General features: G+C 39.0%; 2 protein-coding genes across 2 annotated transcripts in view; one reads left to right on the top strand and one right to left on the bottom strand.

Moving 5' to 3' along the window:
- Positions 1-23,727, top strand: part of gareml (GRB2 associated, regulator of MAPK1-like) — a 76,678-nt gene that overhangs the window by 36,835 nt on the left and 16,116 nt on the right. The window contains exon 3 of the mRNA XM_061885863.1: positions 19,287-19,417. Within this exon, the coding sequence (XP_061741847.1) occupies positions 19,287-19,417 (131 nt within the window). The remainder of the gene's footprint in view (positions 1-19,286; positions 19,418-23,727) is intronic.
- The window catches only part of hadhaa (hydroxyacyl-CoA dehydrogenase trifunctional multienzyme complex subunit alpha a), a 46,562-nt gene continuing 43,356 nt past the window's right edge, over positions 20,522-23,727 (bottom strand). The window contains exon 22 of the mRNA XM_061885862.1: positions 20,522-20,842. The gene's annotated coding sequence lies outside the window, so the exon portion shown is untranslated. The remainder of the gene's footprint in view (positions 20,843-23,727) is intronic.

Raw genomic sequence — 23,727 nt, 5'->3', positions numbered from 1 at the left:
CATGTCCGAGTTTTTGCCTCCGCGACCGCTAAAGCTGCACACCGCTTGGCCCGTCGGTACCCGTCCACTGCCTCCGGAGTCCTATGAGCCAAAAGAACCCGATAGGACTCCTTCTTCAGCTTGACGGCATCCCTCACTGCTGGTGTCCACCAACGGGTTCTGGGATTACCGCCACGACAGGCACCAACAACCTTGCGGCCACAGCTCCAATCAGCCGCCTCGACAATAGAGGTTCGGAACATGGTCCACTCGGACTCAATGTCCCGCACCTCCCTCGTGACATGTTCAAAGTTCTCCCGGAGGTGTGAATTGAAACTCTCTCTGACAGGAGACTCTGCCAGACGTTCCCAGCAGACCCTCACAATGCGCTTGGGCCTGCCAGGTCTGTCTGGCATCCTCCCCCACCATCGCAGCCAACTCACCACCAGGTGGTGATCGGTAGAAAGCTCCGCCCCTCTCTTCACCCGAGTGTCCAAAACATAAGGCCGCAAATCCGATGACACAACTACAAAGTCGATCATGGAACTGCGGCCTAGGATGTCCTGGTGCCAAGTGCACATATGGACACCCTTATGTTTGAACATGGTGTTTGTTATCGACAAACTGTGACGAGCACAAAAGTCCAATAACAAAACACCACTCGGGTTTAGATCCGGGCGACCATTCTTCCCAATCACGCCTCTCCAGGTTTCACTGTCGTTGCCAACATGAGCGTTGAAGTCTCCCAGTAGGACAAGGGAATCACCTGGAGGAGCACTTTCCAATACTCCCTCGAGTGTACCCAAAAAGGGTGGGTATTCTGAACTGCTGTTTGGTGCGTAAGCACAAACAACAGTCAGGACCCGTCCCCCCACCCGAAGGCGAAGGGAAGCTACCCTCTCGTCCACTGGGTTGAACTCAAACGTGCAGGCTTTGAGCCGGGGGGCAACGAGAATTGCCACCCCAGCCCGTCGCCTCTCACTGCCGGCAACGCCAGAGTGGAAGAGGGTCCAGTCCCTCTCGAGAGAACTGGTTCCAGAGCCCTTGCTGTGCGTCGAGGTGAGTCCGACTATATCCAGCCGGAACTTCTCTACCTCGCGCACTAGCTCAGGCTCCTTCACCCCCAGTGAGGTGACGTTTCACGTCCCAAGAGCTAGCTTCTGTAGCCGAGGATCGGACCGCCAAGTGCCCTGCCTTCGGCTGTCGCCCAGCTCACAATGCACCCGACCTCTATGGCCCCTCCTATGAGTGGTGAGCCCATTGGAGGGATGACCCACGTTGCCTCTTCGGGCTGTGCCCGGCCGGGCCCCATGGGGACAGGCCCGACCACCAGGCGCTCGCCATCGTGCCCCAACTCCGGGCCTGGCTCCAGAGCGGGGCCCCGGTGACCCACGTCCGGGCGAGGGAAATCTGGGTTAATTTCGTTGTAATTCCATAGAAGTCTTTGAGCTGCTCTTTGTCTGATCACTCACCTAGGACCTGTTTGTCTTGGGAGACCCTACCAGGGGGCATGAAAACCCCCAGACAACATAGCTCCTAGGATCATTGGGACACGCAAACTCCTCTACCACGGTAAGGTAGCAGCTCAGAGAGGAGCAGTAGGTGGCATTCAGTAGCTAATTGCTTTGTAAATGTCGAAAACAGCGGGAGGCAATGTGCAGGTAAAAAGGTATCTAATGCTTGAACCAAAAATGTAAAAAAAAAGGTGAGTGCCCCTAAGAAAAGCCATTGAAGCTTAGGGAAGGTTATGCAGAACGAAACTAAAACTGAACTGGCTACTAAGTAAACAAAAACAGAATGCTGGACGACAGCAAAGACTTACTGTGGAGTAAAGACAGCATCCACAAAGTACATCCGAACATGACATGACAATCAACAATGTCCCCACGAAGAAAGATAAAAACAACTGAAATATTTTAGATTGCTAAAACAAAGTAGATGCGGAAAATATCGCTCAAAGGAAAACATGAAACTGCTACAGGAAAATACCAAAAAAAGAGAAAAAGCCACCAAAATAGGAGCGCAAGACAAGAAGTAAAAGACTACACACAGGAAAACAGCAAACAAGTCAAAATGAGTCAGGGTGTGATGTGACAGGTGGTGACAGTACACCTACTTTGAGAGAAGTTGTTTAATAATTTCTGCTGGTGGTGTGCCTCCGCATTTTTTCACCGCAAAAAATGTGCCTTGGCTCAAAAAAGGTTGAAGAACACTGGTCTACATAACATGTAATGGTGGTTCTTTGGTCAAAATGTTGTATGGATGATGTTTTACAGATCATTTTCAAACGGCTTTCTGACAGTCGCTTCAGGATGGACCGTTTTGTGGGTGATCTTATTTACGTGGCTCAACTTTAACAGCGCCTTATCTCTGTCATCTTTGTGGTAGCGGTGTAGCGTGCAAGGACGAGAATGGAAGAAGTGTCAAAAGATGGAGCTAACTGTTTTAATGACATTCTGACTTTACTTAAATCATCTGGAAACAACAACAACACCGGAATTGTGTCCCGTGAAAAACCGTCCGACCGGAATTCTCTAATAACTAAAGTTCCTTGGGTGAATAATATAAACTCACTACACCGGTATGTTTTAGCGCTTTCATGGCGAGTTTACTGACAGATATAGAACTTTACACTACTTTATATTAGAAATCGCAACAGCGGAGGATAACAAGAAGATACAGAAAAAGAAGAAGCCTATTGACTACATTGTCTGTGCGGACTACAAAGGCGGACGCTAACAATTTAAAAGGCGGATGCGCACAATTTTTCAGGATTTATGCAGATCCCAAATACAGATCAACAGGTACCAGAAGGTAAGAAAAGTTGCTATTGCATAATATTGCGAAAGAAAACACCAGATATGTCTTACCTTATACACACCATAATACTACTACTATGTTTAAAGCGCTGCAATGAAGTGGCGAATTGTCCAGAATGTACGCCGCCTTCCGTCCAAATGCAGCTGAGATAGGCTCCCGCGACCCAGAGAGGGACAACCGGTAGGAAATGGATGGAAGGATGGATGTTTAATGCGCCGACAATCTACCAAGCGAATCTGTTTTATAGCTTACCAAAGTCGTACTAAAACATTTTGATGGATTATTGAGCGCCGTGTGTAATGTTTTATATTTTCAATGGAAAATTTAAAATGTTGGCGTTGTTTTATTTGAGTGATATTGCCGTCATACCTCTTACCAATTATCTTTTATGTTTGACTGCCATCTATGTCACTGTCACACTTATCATTTCATCATGTACCAAATAAAATAGCTTCGAGGTCAGTGAGCAAAACCAGAAATATTCCGTACATTAGGCGCACCAGGTTTAATGTGCACTGTCGAGTTTTGAGGGAAAAAAATGATTTTAAGTGCGCCTTATAGTCTGGAAAATACGGTACATTTCTCCATAAAATAGATTAACAGTTCTGATTGATGACTATATTACTTGAGGATAAAATAGTTGTATTTAATAAAATTATACCCAAATATTTAATAAAGTAGTTAAACATTTTTTTATATATTAAGAAATAAAATATCGATTAAGAATTGTTACAAATAAGAATTGACATCAATTATAACATGCTAATAAATACTATAATTTAAGTACACCTCTCCATAACACTGTATCCTTATTAAAATGGAAGAAAACAAACAAAAAAAGAAATATAGATCAACTTATTACAAATAACTTTATCAACATTGTTTTTAGTCTAACATAAAAGATATAAAGTGAATCAAATTGCCTGAAAAAAAAAAAATCATTATTTAAACCGTAACAATTTTTTGGCGGACTTGAACTATTTGTTCCTGAGAAATCAAATTAAATAAACGTAAGAAATAATATTACATTCAAATTGTTCAAGACGGCGTGAAGCAGTGGAAGAGTGGCCGTGCGCAACCCGAGGTTCCCTGGTTCAATCCCAAACTAGTACCAAGCTTGTCACGTCCGTTGTGTCCTGAGCAAGACACTTCACCCTTGCTCCTGATGGGTGCTGGTTTGCGCCTTGCATGGCAGCTCCCTCCATCAGTGTGTGAATGTGTGTGTGAATGGGTAAAGGTGGAAGTAGTGTCAAAGCGCTCTGAGTACCTTGAAGGTAGAAAAGCACTATACAATTACAACCCATTTATCATTTATTCATTATAACATTAACTCAGGAGCCAATATTTTAGACACTTTAACCTACAAAATAAAAATTAATAGAATCATTTGAGCTGATTTTTTGTGCTGATTTTAAATTTTTTAAGTCCGAGATATCAGCTACAATGAGCATGTTTTGTAGAGCATTGCTTTTTGAAGCAGAGTTTGAAGTATGATACTATATGATACTGATAAAGCATGTTTCTCTGGGTCAGACTCACCCACCCCCTGGCATCACACTGCATCGCTCCACCCTCCATAGGAAAAAGCAAATCCTATTATTCCTACCTCGTCTTTGTCTTAGTACCAATCAGTCGTTCTCACCATTCAATATATTTTACATGTTGTTATTTGCAACATTTTATTGTGCTTAAATTTCATCATTAAAAGTTTGTTCACTTTCTAAGTAAAGAAAATAAAAACCGTTGTCGAACAGTTTTAGAACAACATTTCTCAACGAGCTATTGCAAGGAATTTAGGGATTTTACCATCTACGGTCCGTAAAATCATCAAAAGGTTCAGAGAATCTGGAGAAATCACTGCATATAATGGTGATATTATGGACCGTTGATCCTTCAGGCAGTACTGCATCAAAAACAGACATCAGTGTGTAAAGGATATCACCACATGGGCTCAGGACCACTTCATAAAACCACTGTCAGTAACTACAGTTGGTTGCTACATCTGTAAGTGCAAGTTAAAACTCTGCTATGCAATGCAAAACCCATTTATCAACAACACCAAGGACCGCCGCTGGCTTCGCTGGGCCCGAGCTCATCTAAGATGGACTGATTCCAAGTGGAAAAGTGTTCTGTGGTCTGACAAGTCCACATTTAAAATTATATTTGAAAACTGTGGACGTGGTGTCCTCCGGAACAAAGAGGAAAATAACCATCCGGATTGTTATGGGCGCAAAGTTCAAAAGCCAGCATCTGTGATGGTATGGGGGTGTATTAGTGCCCAAGGCATGGGTAACTTACACATCTGTGAAGGCACCATTAATGCTGAATGGTCCATACAGGTTTTGGAGCAACATATGTTGTCATCCAAGCAACGTTATCATGGACGCCCCTGCCTTTTTCAGCAAGACAATGCCAAGCCACGTGTTTCAACAGCGTGGTTTCGTAGTAAAATAGTGTGGGTACTTTCCTGGCCCGCCTGCAGTCCGGACCTGTCTCCCATGGAAAATTTGTGGCGCATTATAAAGCGTAAAATACGACAACGGAAACCCCGTACTGTTGAACGACTGAAGCTCTACATAAAACAAGAATGGGAAAGAATTCCACTTCCAAAGCTTAAACAATTAGTTTCCTCAGTTCCCAAACGTTTATTGAGTGTTGTTAAAAGAAAAGGTGATGTAACACAGTGGTGAACATGCCCTTTCCCAACTACTTTGACATGTGTTGCAGCCATGAAATTCAAAGATAATTATTATTTGCAAAAAAAAAAACAAGTTTATGAGTTTGAACATCAAATATCTTGTCTTTGTAGTCCTTTCAACTGAATATAGGTTAAAAAAGATTTGCAAATCATTGTATTCTGTTCTTATTTACATCTAACACAATTTCCCAACTCATATGCAAACGGGGTTTGTATATATATATATATATATATATATATATGTATATATATATATATATATATATATATGTATATATATATATATATATATATATATATATGTATATGTATATATATATATATATGTGTATATATATATATATTTTTTAATATATATATACATATTTATATATATATATATATATATGTATATGTATATATATATATATATGTGTATATATATATATTTTTTTTAATATATATATACATATTTATATATATATATATATATATACATACATACATACGCACACACACACATATACGTATATATGCACATGTACACATATATGTATTTATATATGTATGTGTATGTATGTATATATATATATATATATACACAGTATATATATATATATTTATATATGTATGTATATGTATGTATATATATACACAGTATATATATATTCATATATATATATATATATATATGTATATATATACACAGTATATATATTTATATATATATATATATATATATATATATGAGTAGTAGCAGCACTTGAACTGAATTTAACAGCGTGTCATTATTAAGACGGTCAGCTGGAAAAAAAAATAGTATCATTTGTCTAGATTCTAGAATCTAAATGGTCCGATCCCAAAATACCGGTACATGGTATGAATCCCTAACTACATGATATATGTATGTGTATATATATATATATATATATATATATATATATATATATATATATATATATATATATTAGAGATACCTGATATTATCGGGCGATAAATGCTTTAAAATGTAATATTGGAAATTATCGGTATCAGTTTCAAAAAGTTAAATTTATGACTTGTTAAAACGCCGCTGTACGGAGTGGTACAACGACGTAGGGACAAAGGTACTGCCTTTGCGTGCCGGCACAATTACATAATATCTACGGGTTTTCACACACACACAAGTTAATTACAATGCATACTTTTTCAACAGCCATCCAGGTCACACTGAGGGTGGCCGTATAAACAACTTTAACACTGTTACAAATATGCGCCACACTGTGAACCCACACCAAACAAGAATGACAAACACATTTTGGGAGAACATCTACATTGTAACACAACATAAACACAACAGAAGAAATACCCAGCCCCCGTTGCAGCACTAACTCTTCCGGGACGCTACAATATACACCCTCCACTACCGAAACCTCGCCAACCTCAACCTCCTCATGCTCTCTCAGGGAGAGCATGTCCCAAATTCCAAGCTGCTGTTTTGAGGCATGTTTAAAAAGGATAATGCACTTTGTGACTTCAATAATAAATAGATCAGTGCCATGTTGGCATTTTTTTCCACAACTTGAATTGATTTATTTTGGAAAACCTTGTTACATTGTTTAATGCATCCAGCGGGGCATCACAACAAAATTAGGCATAATAATGTGTTAATTCCACGACTGTATATATCGGTATCGGTTGATCAGAGTCGGTAATTAAGAGTTGGTCAATTCCATTACTGTATATATCGGTATCGGTTGATCAGAATCGGTAATTAAGAGTTGGACAATATCGGAATATGGGATATCGGCAAAAAAGCCATTATCGGACATCCCCAATATATATAATTACAGCATCTATATACAACTGTATTTTTTAAGGGTAGTATAGACAAAATAGATCATATCCCTATTACCTAAATTGTTAGCCGCCTCTTGCTAGCAGTATTTCACTATTTAGAAAGCACAGAAAAGAGAAAGACGTGTGTTCTTGTCTCAGTGTATGAATGTCGGTCGAAATTTCCCCCCCAAAAAGCAGTTTTCCTTTAAGTATTTCATGTTGTCATGCTGTTTATGTATTTGGTTGTTCAGCTCCTTGCCAATTTCACCATGCGCCCTCTTAGTGTATCTTGTTCCTGGCTCTCCTCCACGTCCTCTGCATTCGAGGCGACATAAGACTTTTTTCCGCCCATTAAAAGGCAGTCAACATCTTTAAAGGCCTACTGAAACCCACTACTACTGACCAAGCAGTCTGATAGTTTATATATCAATGATGAAATATTAACATTGCAACACATGCCAATACGGACGGTTTAGTTTACTAAATTACAATTTTAAATTTCTTGCGAGTTTCTTGTTGAAAACGTCGCGGAATGATGACGCGTGCGTGTCACGTCACGGACTGTCAGGAAATATTAGCTCAGCACCAGTTACGGCTAAAAGTCGTCTCTTTTCATCGCATAATTACACAGTAATTTGGACATCTGTGTTGCTGAATCTTTTGCAATTTGTTCAAATAATAATGGAGACTAAAAAGAAGAATTCTGTTGGTGGAAAGCGGTGGATTGCAGCTGCCTTTAGTGCGGAGACACAGCCGGTGTTTCTTCGTTTTTAACACAGAGCGGTCAAGCGAACATGTTTCTCTACGTCAACCAGCATGTTTTTGGATGGGAAAATTATGATATATATCTTACCGGGGACATCAATGGATTATTCCTCCTCCTGCAGTAGCTGTTTAAAAGGCAGCTGTGAGCTTGGCTCCTCAGCTTCTCTCTGAGACACCCGCGTGTTCACCGCAGCCATCCGACCTCGAGGTATGTCTTTACAATCTCACTAAAACACTATTAAAACAATAAGCAGATAAGGGATCTTCCAGAATTATCCTAGTAAATGTGTCTAATTACATCTGAAACGCTCACACTGCCGCCGCCCGGAGCCGTCGCTTTTTATTGTATTATAATTTTTTCTAGTCCTTCGCTATCAATATCATCATCCACGAATCTTTCATCCTCGCTCAAATTAATGGGGAAATTGTCGTTTTCTCGGTCCGAATAGCTCTTGCTGCTGAAGGCTCCCATTCAAAACAATGTGAGGATGTGAGGAGCCCTCACCCTTGTGACGTCATCGTCTGCGACTTCCGGTAAAGGCGAGGCTTTTTTATCAGCACCAAAAGTTGCAAACTTTATCGTGGATGTTCTCTACTAAATCCTTTTCAGCAAAAATATGGCAATATCGCGAAATGATCAAGTATGACACATAGAATGGACCTGCTTTCCCCGTTTAAATAAGAAAATCTCATTTCAGTAGGCCTTTAAAGCTCCGACATGAGGGAATGTTAGCTTGTCTATTTAGTTCCTATGTAAGTTTCTTCCTAATGTTATTATCCTAATATTCCACTATACAATATAAACACACACACACACACACACACACACACACACACACACACAAAAGAATATAAAACGTACTGATGACTTTCGGACTAACTTTCAAGGTGATTCACACGCCATTGGCAACGATGAGCTAATGTCTAAGCGATGACTTCACACAGGAAGTCCAAATATGCTTAGGAAGAGAGCAATATAGGTTTCCTCCTGAGGATACACAACAGGATGCTTCCTCTCTCTCCGCCATCAGAGATGAATGAAGTGTCGGGAGACAAAAAAGCTGAATGATTGTTTGTCATCGATAAGTTTCTGAGTGGCTCAAACGATGCGTTAGAAAGGTTTGTAGAAGATTGTCCTGTGGTGAATACTTGATGGAATGTGCTTGATTACAGATTAAATGCATGATGCAAGAAACCCTTCCTTTACTTTTGATGTGAAATTGGCACATATGGAAGTAATATTGGAGCTAAATTATTTGCAAACATGTATCTCAATCCGTGCGCAATTCACTGTGTGTGTCTGTATATCAAGAGTGTGTGTAATCAGCAGAGGTGAGTAGTAACGCGCTACATTTCCTCCGTTACATTTACTTGAGTAACTTTTGGGATAAATTGTACTTCTAAGAGTAGTTGTAATGCAACATACTTTTACTTGAGTATATTTATAGAGAAGAAACACTACTTTAACTCCGCTCCATTTATCTACATTCAGCTCGCTACAGATTTTTATCGCTCTTAATACACGCTTTGATTGTTTTGTTTTGTCAGACAGACCTTCAAAGTAGGATCTATCACATGCCTGCGTTTCACCAATCAAATACAGTCACTGGTGACGTTTGACTCCGTTTCACCAATCAAACAGAGCCAGGCGGTCACATAATTAACTGCACACTTTTTTTTTTTTTGTTATAGACTTTTATAAATTTCAATATTTACAAACAGTTGAAAATAATAATCAAAGTATAAAAACAGTACAAAACAGCGCCAGGGGGTTGTAAATTCAAAGTAACTAAAATAGAATGCATAAAAAATATTAATATAAAATAAACAAAGTGCAAAGCCATAAACTCACTCAATCTCAGTAAATAACTTAAATTTGAAACACAGCATCATCGTTTTCACAGCTTGTGTGTTTTAATGTAGAGTTCTAAATCTTTTTTAAAGGCACAAAAAACAGGTCGGGTATTGCGAAACTTACATTTATGAATATAAAACTTAGCCAATAGTATCATGAGGTTGCAAAGGTAAAATTCATTTTCAATTTTTTTTTATTTACAGTGTAAAACCAAATATATATTATTTAATATATATTATTGTTTTAGTTGATTAAGACATATTCTTGGCTCTGAACTTGTTCATTGCTATTTTTATGTTTTTGTGCATTATTTGTTGCCGTCATCATTACTCATCAGTACTTGAGTAGTTTTTTCACAACATACTTTTTACTTTTACTCAAGTAAATATTTGGGTGACTTTTACTTGAGTAATACATCTCTAAAGTAACAGTACTCTTACTTTAGTACAATTTCTGGCTACTCTACCCACCTTTGGTAATCAGATATATTTGTTTTAGATCTGTGTACATGTGTTGTAAGTTGTTTGTCTGGCCCTAATATACAAAACCCAAAACCAGTGAAGTTGGCGCGTTGTGTGAATGGTAAATAAAAACAGAATATAATGATTTGCAAATCCTTTTCAACTTATATTCAATTGAATAGACTGCAAAGATAAGATATTTAATGTTGGAACTGCAAAAAAATCATTAACTTAGAATTTAATGGTAGCAACACGCTGCAAAAAATTTGGCACAGGGGCATTTTTACCACTGTGTTACATGGCCTTTCCTTTTAACAACACTCAGTAAACGTTTCGAGAACTGAGGAGACCAATTTTTGAAGGTTTTCAGGTGGAATTCTTTCCCACTCTTGCTTGATGTACAGTTTAAGTTGTTAAACAGTCCGGGCTTTCCGTTTTTCGTATTTTAGTCTTCATAATGCGCTGCACATTTTCAATGGGAGACAGGTCTGGACTACAGGCAGACCAGTCTAGTACCAGAAATCTTTTACTACGAAGTCCCGCTGTTGTAACGCGTGCAGAATGTGGCTTGGCATTGTCTTGCTGAAATAAGCAGGGGTGTCCATGAAAAAAACGTAGCTTGGATGGCAACATATGTTGCTCCAAAACTTGTATGTACCTTTCATCATTAATGGTGCCTTCATAGATGTTTTTGATGCCATCCCGCATGAGGGATCGAAGGTCACGGGCATTGCCGTTTACGTGCAGTGATTTCTTCAGATTCTCTGAACCTTTTGATGATATTACTAACCCTAGTTGATGAAATCCCCTAAATTCCTTGCAATAGTTCATTGGAAGCTCTCTTCCAGTGGTTCCTCCAGACCACCAAGCATTGTCATGCGAGCCCGTTTAATGGGTACAATCGACTTTTATTTTTCAACAATGTTCTTCAGATTGCTTTTTCAACAGTAGTCTGTTGGTCTCTCGCTCTCGCTCGCCCTCTTGCTCCAGCTCCAACAAACCTCTCCTCCGGGCTGCTGCCTTTTAACAGAGTGACAGGTGAATAGATAACTAGGCCTTTCCTGGCACACCCTGCTTCGCTGCAGGCCACGCCCCCCCTCCACAAGCTCGTTGAGAAATGTTGTTTTCAAACTGTTCGACAATTTGCTCACACATTTGTTCACAAAGTGGTGACCCTCGCCCCATCCTTGTTTGTGAATTACTTAGCATTTCATGGAAGCTGCTTTTATACCCAATCATGGCACCCGCCCGTTCCCAATTAGCCTGCACACCTGTGGGTTGTTCCATATAAGTGTTTGATGAGCATTCCTCAACTTGATTAGTATTTATTGCCACCTTTCCCAACTTCTTTGTCACATGTTGCTGGCATCAAATTCTAAAGTTAATGATTATTTGCAAAAAAAAATGTTTATCAGTTTGAACATCAAATATGTTGTCTTTGTAGCATATTCAACTGAATATGGGTTGAAAATTATTTGCACATCAATGTATTCCGTTTATATTTACATCTACCACAATTTTCTAACTCATGGAAACGGGGTTTGTACAACCATTTACCATTTTACCATTTCACCCAATTAGCCTGTTCACCTGTGGGATGTTCCAAATAAGTGTTTGATGAGCATTCCTCAATTTTCTCAGTCTTTTTTGCCTGTTTTGCCAGCTTTTTTGAAACATGTTGCAGGCATCAAATTCCAAATTAGCTAATATTAGCAAAAAATAACAATGTTTACCAGTTCGAACGTTAAGTATCTTGTCTTTGCAGTCTATTCAGTTTAATATAAGTTGAAAAGGATTTGCTAAATCCCTGTATTCTGTTTTTAATTACCATTTACACAACGTGCCAACTGTTTTGGGGTTTGTAGTTCCACGTGGATTTTGCAACACTTCTGCCGTAATACAACCTATGCGCGCGCATTCAGAAGTGTGTGCATGTAATACAATCTGCGTGTGCATATCTGAGGTTCTGCCTTAATCTAACCAACCACAAAAGACACCACGCGATTTAAACCAATCAGAAACAATGTACAGGTGAAGTGCGTGAAAGGGAGACGCCAAGACCCGCCTTACATTGTTTCTGATTGGTTTGAAATGCGTAATGTCTTCTGTGGTTGGTTAAATGTAGGCAACTAGGCACGGTAGATGGTGGTTTGCTCTGGGATTAACGTCTTTCCCCCTTAAGAAACGACATACCCCAATTTAAACGTATACAAACACATTGCTGTCTGACCAACTAAAAACAACTTGAAAACAAAGTGATCGTTCTATACTCCGAGGAATACAGGACGGAGGTGTTTTTACGATGTGTTCGAAGACCACTAAACAGAAGGACACAACACCCGCCAGAAATAATAAATAATAATGATAGATTATTAGTTATGCACTTTTTATTCAAATAAATATTAAAGGGCTTTGGTACAAACTACTATTTCAAACAATTAATGCTCAATCATTAAAACAGGGGTCACCAACGTGGTGCCCATAAGGACCAGATGAGTAGCCCGTTGGCCTGTTCTAAAGATAGCTCAAATAGCAGCACTTACCAGTGAGCTGCCTCTATTTTTTAAATTGTATTTATTTACTAGCAAGCTGGTCTCGCTTTGCTCGACATTTTTAATTCTGAGAGACAAAACTCAAATAGAATTTGAAAATCCAAGAAAATATTTTAAAGACTTGGTCTTCACTTGTTTAAATAAATTATTTTATTATTTTACTTTGCTTCTTTTAACTTTCAGAAAGACCATTTTAGAGTAAAAATAAAACCTTAAAAATTATTTTAGGATTTCTAAACACATATACCTTTTTACCTTTAAAAATTCCTTCCACTTCTTTCCTGATAATTTAAATCAATATTCAAGTAAATTTATTAGTTTTATTGTAAAGAATAATAAATACATTTTCATAACATTTTTCGTTTTAGCTTCTGTTTTTTCAACGAAGAATATTTGTGAAATATTTCTTCAAACTTATTATGATTAAAATTCAAAAAAATTATTCTGGCAAATCTAGAAAATCTTTAAAATCAAATTTAAATCTTATTTCAAAGTCTTCTGAATTTCTTTTAAAATTTTTGTTCTGGAAAATCAAGAAGAAATAATGATTTGTCTTTGTTAGAAATATAGCTTGGTCCAATTTGTTATATATTCTAACAAACTGCAGATTGGATTTTAACCTATTTAAAACATGTCATCAAAATTCTAAAATGAATCTTAATCAGGAAAAATTACTAATGATGTTCCATAAATTATTTTTTGAATTTCTTCAAAAAGATTCAAATTAGCTAGATTTCTCTTTTTTTTTCCAGTTGAATATATATATATATATTTATTAAAGGTAATTTGAGCAAATTGGCTATTTCTGGCAATTTATTTAAGTGTGTATCAAACTGGTAGCCCTTTGCATTAATCAGTACCCAAGAAGTAGCTCTTGGTTTCAAAAAGGTTGGTGACCCCTGCATTAAAACATATAAAATGGACTGGACTTTCACAACATTGTGCTAGAACAGGGGTCGGCAACCCAAAATGTTGAAAGAGCCATATCGGACCAAAAATACAAAAACAAATCTGTCTGGAGCCGCAAAAAAATTAAAAGCCATATTACATACAGATAGTGTGTCATGAGATATAAATTGAATTATGAGGACTTAAAGGAAACTAAATGAGCTCAAATATAGCTACAAATGAGGAATGGTAATGCAATGTGTACATACAGCTAGCCTAATTAGCATGTTAGCATCTCTTAGCATGCTAACATGCTAATCGATGCAGTGAACAAATATGTCTGATTAGCACACTTCACACAAGTCAATAACATCAACAAAACTCACCTTTGTGCATACATGCGCAACGTTATAAGTTTGGTGGACAAAATGAGACGGAGAAAGAAGGGGCATAAAACACGTCCTAGAAAGTCGGAGAAAGTTATGCATGTACACAAACTATGGTGAGTTTAAGGATCGCCAAAATTAGTAGGACAAAACGGCGCTCGCCAAATACTCGAATCAGTGAAGCATGTTTAATACAAACAGTTTGCTTTATAAAAATTAGGGAGGTTTGTGTCATATTTGTCCTCCTACAGAAACCAAATTAAAACAAAAAACATTTTTTTCCCCTCATCATTTCCATTTTTCATATATTTTTGAAAAAGCTCAGGAGAGCCACTAGGGCGGCGCTAAAGAGCCGCATGCAGCTCCGGAGCCGCGGGTTGCCGACCCCTGTGCTAGAACCACTCGACGTACATTACATCCGGTCTCCCCTAGAGGTGAGTGGGGGGTCACCCAGATCTGCGGTCCTCTCCGAGGTTACTCATAGTCATTCACATTGACATCCCACTGGGTTGTGAGTTTTTCCTTGCCCTTTTGTGGGATCTGAACCCAGAATGTCGTTGTGGCTTGTGCAGCCCTTTGAGACACTTGTGATTTAGGGCTATATAAATTTAACATTGACATTGATTGATAAAATAGGGCTGTGAATCTTTGGGCCCCGCAAGTTTTGATTCGATTTTGGGGGGTAACGATGCGATTCAGAATCGATTCTCAACTCAAAACAATTCTTGATTTATAATCAATACTTTTTTTTTTTTAATAACATTGGGTGCCAGTTCTACAATTAACTACATGCGTCCATAAAATGGATAAACAGCGCCGATACATTTTGATACATTTAAAAGAAAACAGTTTTTGTTGCCTAAAATTATACCCAAACATTTAATACAAATACATCCAATCACTGTCAGCAATGGGGACTATGTGGAAAGTGTCTCTAACTTCAGGTCCCTGGGGGTCCAGATCGAGGAAGACCTGTCGTGCAGTATGAACACCACAGTGACCATCAAAAAGGCACAGCAGAGACTTTACATTCTGAGACTCCTCAAAAAGAACAACCTGTCACAAAAACTGCTTGTGTCCTTATCGCTGCTCAATGGAGAGTGTGCTGACATACTGCATCTGTGTATGGTATGCCAGCTGCACGGCGACAGAGATAAACGCACTTCCAAGGGTCATAAAAACTGCCATGAGGATCACTGGATGATCTCTCCCCTCCCTAGATGAACTGTACAGTGCCAGGTGCCTCAAAAAGGCCCAAAACATCAAAAGGGACCCATTTAAATTTCCTAAAGGAACTCTCCAAAAGAAATCAATAAAGCACTATCTATCTATCTATCTATCTATCTATCTATCTATCTATCGATCTCACTCTGGAAATAAACTTTTTGAACTGCTGGTCTTGGGCAGGAGATAGAGAACAATAAAATGCCAGACAAACAGATATAAGAAAATGTTTTACCCGAGAGCAATAGTGTCGCTGAACAGAAGACAAGAAAGACTGTGCATGTGAGCTGTGTGCTTGCTATTTTTATGTATTTTTATCTATCTGTATTCTTATGTTTTTATGTGTTATTATTAATTTGAACTAAAATAGTTTTGCTTACAATTTCGTTGTACAAAGTACAATGACAATAAAGATATATTCTATTCTATTCTATTCTACAAATAAGGCAACAAGGGAATAATCCCAACACTTCTCTTTTCTAAAACAAATCTGTACAGCAGATATGGGCATCTACATCAACAATATGATTTTCCTGATGTCACGTTGAGGGGGTCGCAGTTTGCTGCGAGGATTGTTTTCCCGGGATGCAATCGGACTAGACAGGTCATGGCTTGAATGTAGGAACATTCTTAATTTCTACTCAAAAGGGATACAAACAAAAGGCGCTCGCAGCGGAGGTTAAAAACTTAATGCAGGGAACAAAAACAAGCACTTTGACGTAAACTAAGTACATAAAACAGAAGTCACCAACTTTGGCATGTATGAACAAAAAAAAACTTACTTGCGGTGACGTCAGCAGGGCAGCATGAACTATGAACATCAAGAAAGCGTAAACATGGCATGACGCAGAGTGTGAAGAGATCATGAAACAATGACGGCGAAACAACCGACTGAAAAACTAGGCTTAAATAATAAAGACATAATTTAAACAGGTGCGTGAGTTCAACATGTGGGACAGGTGAATCAAATGGGTCGCCATGGTGACAAAACAAGGGAGTGAAAAAACAGGAAGAAATGGAGTCTTAAAACAAAACAGAAAATAACTAAACAAAACATGATCACAAAACATGACACCTGAGTGAATGGACAGGACAGATTTTAGAAAACAAACAAACAAACAAACAAACATTTAAATCTTTTTTTTTTCTTTTTCTTCATCGGTTAAGAATCGTGATTCATTCAAATATCGATTTTTGACACCCCTAATATAAAAAGTAAAACACTATCAGTGACACGGGAGAAAAATGCCAAATAGTGGCGTTTCTAACAGTGTGTCCATTTATTTAAGTTAAGTTAAAGTTAAAGTACCAATGGTTGTCACACACACACTAGGTGTGGTGAAATTTGTCCTCTGCATTTGACCCATCCCCTTGATTACCCCCTGGGAAGTGAGGGGAGCAGTGGGCAGCAGCGTTGCCGCGCCCGAGAATCATTTATTGTGATTTAACCTCCAATTCCAACCCTTGATGCTGAGTGCCAAGCAGGGAGGCAATGGGTCCCATTTGTATAGTCTTTGGTATGACTCGGCCGAGGTTTTAACTCACAACCTACCGATCTCAGGGCGGACACTCTAACCACTAGGCCACTGAGTAAATCACTAAAGAATGATCAACTTGGTCAAAAAATGGTACTAATGAAGTACCGCAGTACTAATTAATTCAAAAGGTCGCCATACTGCTTTTGATAAATACAAGTACTTTAAATTTCATCGACATGATGTGCGTCACGGTGACAATGCTGGCATACAAGCCACGACGCATGCTAGTCAACACACAGCACTTGCGAGCAGAAAGAGTGTGAAGACAAAAGATGAAGAATGGACGTATTTTGGCTTCACAACTAACAATAAAGTTGGCGCTTTAAACACTGACGCGCTAAAGTGACGCTGAGTGCTCTAAAACATTTTGGTACTAGTACCAAAATATGGGTATCGGGACAACCCATATAAAATATATTATTTTTTAGCACAATCAACAACACCACAATAATAATGATAACAGTGATATGAAATGTTCATATTGCTATATCCTTAGTTGACAATCATACGTGGGATGGAGCAGCAAAGCGATCGCCTCCTTTCTCACAGCCTTTTTTGCCAGTACGCACGTCCTTTCTAGACGTACTAAATAGAGACAAAAAACAGCGGCCGCAGAAGAGTTTTAGTCTTGATAAATCACACTGCCTGTGCTAAATACGTCTATGTGGACTTTCTCCTCCCTCTATCACAAAAAAATAAGAGTTGTAGAAATTATTGGAAACTCAAGACAGCCCTGACATTATGTTATTTACAAGTGTATGTAAACTTTTGACCACGACTTTATATACCGCATTTACATGAAGACAGACACGCTAAACCAGACCTGGGCAAATTAAGGCCTGGGGGTCGCATGCGGCCCATTGAGCTTTTCAATCTGGCCCACCGGACATTCCCAAATAATTGTTTTAGATCTTTAAGATGGAATGTGTAGCTATTATTATGATCTGCAGTGATGTTTTCTACTGACCGGAATTCTTCAACTATTCTAAGTCTTTCAATGGTTGGAATCTGCATCATATACTAGTTAACTATGGACATTTAATTGGTTACTATGGTCATCTAATAACTTACTATGGTCACCATGAGATAACTCAGATTGTAGGTGTTTTTTTTTTCACTATGTTTGTTGCATTTTGGTTGCATTTTGGTCGATTGTAAAATATGTTGTCAATATTCTGTGTTTTATCATTCATAGTTAATATTGTAAATCCCACATTCTTTATTTTCATGTACATTCTGGGTGTCTCATTCAGTAAATAAAAATTCAAAAACCATTCCGTTTTTTAAGGCGGTCTGTCATAACGTTTTTAGCTTCCAATCATTATTGTGAGGTTTTGTATTAGTATTCCTAAACATAGATATACTGGCCCCCAGACACACTTTTTTATCTAAATCTGGCCCCCCCGAGTAAAATAATTGCCCAGGCCTGCACTAAACGGATTGTGCTCCTTTTTTGCTCACTAAAGAGACGCAAGTAGATCAGCTTTGCGTGTTCTATCAAGTTTGCACATGTTTAAGTACGCGCAAACCTTAGATCAGGCCCTTTGTATTTGTGGTGGAATCGTGACAACCTCCCATTTTGATGTTTTTAGTGATGTTTGCAGGCTCACAGCCTGGTAACGTGTTTTCCTTTTGTGGAATCCCCTGTCGTCATTTTCAGGCCCCGGGCTCGATCCCTCACTTATCACTCGGCGCAGGGGGCGTTTTGGAAGCTGGTTTTCTTCTGTGTCCTTCTACCCAGGGAAGTTTTGGGATGGAAAGTTCGGGGGTGGGAGAAGGGAAGACTGAAGTAGGGCGGTGGATGCAGGAGGTTTGGTATTCCGCTCTGCCTCTCAGACTAAAAAAAAAAAAAAAAAAAGAGTTCTCATCTCTCTTATAAGAAATAAAAAAGATCCTTTGGGGTGTATAAGCATTCCGTGCCGCATGTCAATGAAGCAAACTTGTTCAACGTCGATACCTTCGTCTTATTTGTAACTTTCACAAGAAAGAAAAACAAACCGTTGCTAGTCTGCTTCCCATCGCGGCCTGTAAAAGATTTATAGATGGAGGAGGGGATGAGGAAGTGAACGTAAGTGTCTCCATGGTGATGTGTGTCTGCTCTGCGTGAGAATGGGGTTCCTTTACTGGTTGCCATGCCAACCCCGTCGGCTATCGATTGGCTGGAGAGCTCGTGGCAGGTCAGAGGTCAGCGAGGCGTCTTTGTGCCCCTGTCACCCAAAGCAAAGTCTGGTGTTTTTGTCAGAAACCCTTCTTACCCACCTCCTGGTTTCTATCCCTAATCTTCCTCAGCTCCATGGCGATAACCTCCTTGTTGTCTCTGCAGGGAAGTTCAAGTTGTTGGATGAAGACCGAGACATCAGGGATCCGGTCCAGTATTTCTCCAGCGTGGAAGAGGTGGCTGCAGTGTTCCCTGACCGTGTCTTCGTCATGGAAACGGTCACTTTCAGCGTCAAGGTTCATGCCCTTGTTGCTTCTCTCTCAAACTTTTAAACACTGGCCTTTGTATGCACTCACTGGTCCAAACATTAGGTACACACACCCACAGTGAGATCCAGCACAAGAAGTATGACTTCCTGCAGATGCCTCAACTTTGTTGTTGACACGTCCTTCATCAAACATGGGAAACAATTACTATTTCCGTATTTTCCGGACTATATGGCGCACCGGATTATAAGGCGCACTGCCGATGAAAGGTCTATTTTTGATATTTTTTCATATATTAGGAACACCAGATTACAGGGCGCAATAAAGGAGTCCTATTTTTTTTTTCTATATGTAAAACACTTCCTTGAGGTCTACATAACATGTAATGGTGGTTCTTTGGTCAAAGTGTTGCTTACCGTATTTTTCGGACTATAAGTAGCAGTTTTTTTCATAGTTTGGCCGGAGGTGCGACATATACTCCGGAGCGACTTATGTGTGAAATTATTAACACATTACCGTAAAATATTAAATAATATTATTTATCTCATTTGCGGAAGAGACGAAAAAAATGTCAGCAATCGTCACATACACGTCAACCAATAAGAATTTGGCGGGGGAGGGTCATGGTAGAAATGCATTGTGGGTCATTGGAGTTGGCAGAGTTGTTTAGAAGCGACATCGAGGAAGAAGATTTTATTGGATTTATCGATTAAGAGTGACAGATTGTTTGGTAAACGTATAGCATGTTCTATATGTTATAGTTATTTGAATGACTCTTACCATAATATGTTACGTCAACATACCAGGCACCTTCTCAGTTGGTTATTTATGCGTCATATAACGTACACTTATGCAGCCTGTTGTTCACTATTCTTTATTGATTTTAAATTGCCTTGTTGGATTTTATCAGGAATAAGCAGAATAAAATGTATGGATGGAAGGGATGGATTTTATCAAATAAATTTCCCCCAAAAATGCGACTCATACTCCAGTGTGACCTTTGTATGTTTTTTTCCTTCTTTATTATTCATTTTCGGCCGATGCGACGTATACTCCGGAGCGACTTGTAATACGAAAAATACGGTAGATCAGGGGTCCCCAACCACCGGGCTCGATTGGCACCGGGCCGCAGAATAATTTTAATTTTTTTAATTTTTATTAAATCAACATAAAAAACACAAAAGATACACTTACAATTAGTGCACCAACCCAAAAACCCTCCCTTTTTCATGACAGAATAAATAAATACATAAAAAGAAAGAAAATAAAAAAAATCCCCCCCGCCCCCCGCGGGACAAATTTTCAAACGTTGACCGATCCGCAGCTAGAAAAAAGTTGGGGACCACTGTAGTAGATGATGTTTTACAGATCATCTTCAAGCCGCTTTCTGACAGTCACTTCCGGATGCGTCGTTTTGTGGGCGGTCTTATTTAATTGGCTCACCTTCGGCAGCGTCTTCTCCCCTCCATGTTTGTTGTAGCGGTGTAGCGTGCAAAGACAGAGTGGAAGAAGTGTCAAAAGATGGAGCTAACTGTTTTAATGACATTCAGACTTTACTTGAATCAATAACGGAGCAGCATTTCCTCATCCGGAAACAACAACACAGGAAATGTGTCCCGTGAAAAACCGTCCGACTCTCTAATAACTAAAGTTCCTTGGGTGAATAATGTAAACTCACTACACCGGTATGTTTTAGCGCGTTGATGGCGAGTTTACTGACAGATATAAGTAAGAACATTACACAAATTTATATTAGAAATAGCAACAGCGGAAGATGAATGTCACATGAGAAGATAGAGAAAAAGAAGAAGTTCATTGACTATGGCGTAGGCACGGACTACAATTTTTCAGGATTTACGCAGATCCCAAATACAGATCAGCAGGTACCAGCATACTTGCCAACCCTCCCAATTTTCCCGGGAGACTCCCGAATTTCAGTGACCCTCCCAAAAATCTCCCGGGGCAACCATTCTCCTGAATTTCTCCCGATTTCCACAATATTGGGGTGTGCCTTAAAGGCACTGCCATTAGCGTCCTCTCTCACCTGAAAAGGAGACTATTATATATGTCTCCGTTATCCATAGGTTTATCTATAACCCATAAATTAAGCAGGCACGGAGCTATTTCTCAGTGTGTTTATTCCAGCCAGCACGTTAATACACTGACGCACAACATCCGGATTCCCATCATACGTTGCTTCAAAACTACGACAAGTAGTAATGTCCAAGAACATAACAGAGACAAAGCAGAAAAACGAAGAAGAGACATGGCGATGACAAGTAAGAAGAAGAAGTACGCTTGCAAGTTCCAAAATGCTTGGAAAAAGATGGAAAGTGTTGCTGCCATTATAATGTGCAGTGATGTTTTCAAATTACCATAAGTCTTGAACTATACAACATATTTCAATGGTTGGAATCTGCGCTTTTGAATGATATTTTAGTGACTAGTGTTGTCCTAATATCAATATTATTTTGATACTTTTCAATATTTTTCCAAATAAAGGGGAACAGAAAAAATTGCATTATTAGCTTTACTTTGACAAAAAATATTAAGGTGTGGCGGACCGGTACTTTTCAGAGGGGGTACAGTACCAAATATGATTCATTAGTATCACGGTACTATAGTAATACCCGTATACCGTACAACCCTACTAGTTGCTATGGTAATCTACATCACAGCAGGTCAGACGAGGCACCAAGCAGTGTTGGTGGGGAGTGTTTCCAGAGAGTGTTTCCAGAGCGGCCAGCCTGAAGGACAGATGTCAGGGACAAACGTGGAAGGAGATTTTTACAAGAAAGTCCTAAAGATTAGTGATGTATCACATATATAAATGATAGATGGGTTGTACTTGTATAGCGCTTTTCTACCTTCAAGTTACTCAAAGCGCTTTGACACTACTTCCACATTTACCCATTCACACACTGATGGAGGGAGCTGCCATGCCAGGCGCTAACCAGCACCCATCAGGAGCAAGGGTGAAGTGTCTTGCTCAGGACACAACGGACGTGACGAGGTTGGTACTAGGTGGGAATTGAACCAGGGACCCTCGGGTTGCTCACGGCCACTTTTTCCCACTGCGCCACGCTGTCCCGATGTTTTTTGTTTGTTTTACCCTTCACGTTCATATTCTGCGGTGTTTGTTGCATTTTTGTTGCATTTGGCTTGTTTGTAAAATATGTTGATTGAGGGGGTGTGACGTTCATATGTTCTCAATATTCAGGGTATTATCGTTCATAGAAAAAAAAAAAATCCATTGCATTTTAAGGCGGTCTGTCATAACATTTTTAGCATTCAATCAGACTTTATTGTGAGGTTTTGTATTAATGTTCCTAAAAATAGATATACCGGCCCCCAGACACATTTTTTTTCTAAATTGGCCCCGAGTCAAAATAATTGCCCAGGCCTCGTCTAGTAAGTATAAAGGGTTTTAGTTATTGTGTAAAACTTACAAACGTGGCTTAGAGCTGTGGTTCTCAACCTTTTTTCAGGGATGTACCCCCTGTGAACATTTTTTTTAATTCAAGTACCCCCTAATCAGAGAAAAGCATTTTTGGTTGAAAAAAAAGAGATACAGAAGTAAAATACAGCACTATGTCATCAGTTTCTGATTTATTAAATTGTATAACAGTGCAAAATATTGCTCATTTGTAGTGGTCTTTCTTGAACTATTTGAAAAAAAAGATATAAAAATAACTAAAAACTTGTTGAAAAATAAACAACTTATTCAATTATAAATAAAGATTTCCACACATAGAAGTAATCATCAACTTAAAGTGCCCTCTTTGGGGATTGTAATAGAGATCCATCTGGATTCATGAACTTAATTCTAAACATTTCTTCACAAAAAAATAATTTTTAACATCAATATTTATGGAACATGTCCACAAAAAATCTAGCTGTCAACACTGGATATTGCATTGTTGCCTTTCTTTTCAGAGTTTATGAACTTACATTCATATTTTGTTGAATTATTATTCAATAAATATATTTATTAAGGATTTGTGAATTGTTGCTATTTTTAGAATCTTTTTTAAAAATCTCACGTATCCCTTGGCATACCTTCAAGTACCCCCAGGGGTACTTGTACCCCCATTTGAGAACCACTGCCTTATAGTGATGAATGAAGAATCCATATGAGTATAAAAGCCTCACTATTTGAGAAAGACCGCATTAGTTAGAGACTCTAAATTGTCTATAGGTGCAAAAGTGAGTGACTGCTAGTTTTGTTTATATGTAGTGCACATCACCTTTCACCCACAAAACACTGGGATAGGCTCCAGCTAACCCATGACCCTTGACAGGATGAGTAAAATATCTGGAAGAGTATGCAGAGACCACTC

The sequence above is a fragment of the Nerophis ophidion genome, linkage group LG24 (assembly GCF_033978795.1).
Source record: "Nerophis ophidion isolate RoL-2023_Sa linkage group LG24, RoL_Noph_v1.0, whole genome shotgun sequence".
Classification (NCBI taxonomy): Eukaryota; Metazoa; Chordata; class Actinopteri; order Syngnathiformes; family Syngnathidae; genus Nerophis; species Nerophis ophidion.
Note: the sequence above shows the minus strand (reverse complement) of the source record. Positions and strands in the feature narration are given on the sequence as shown.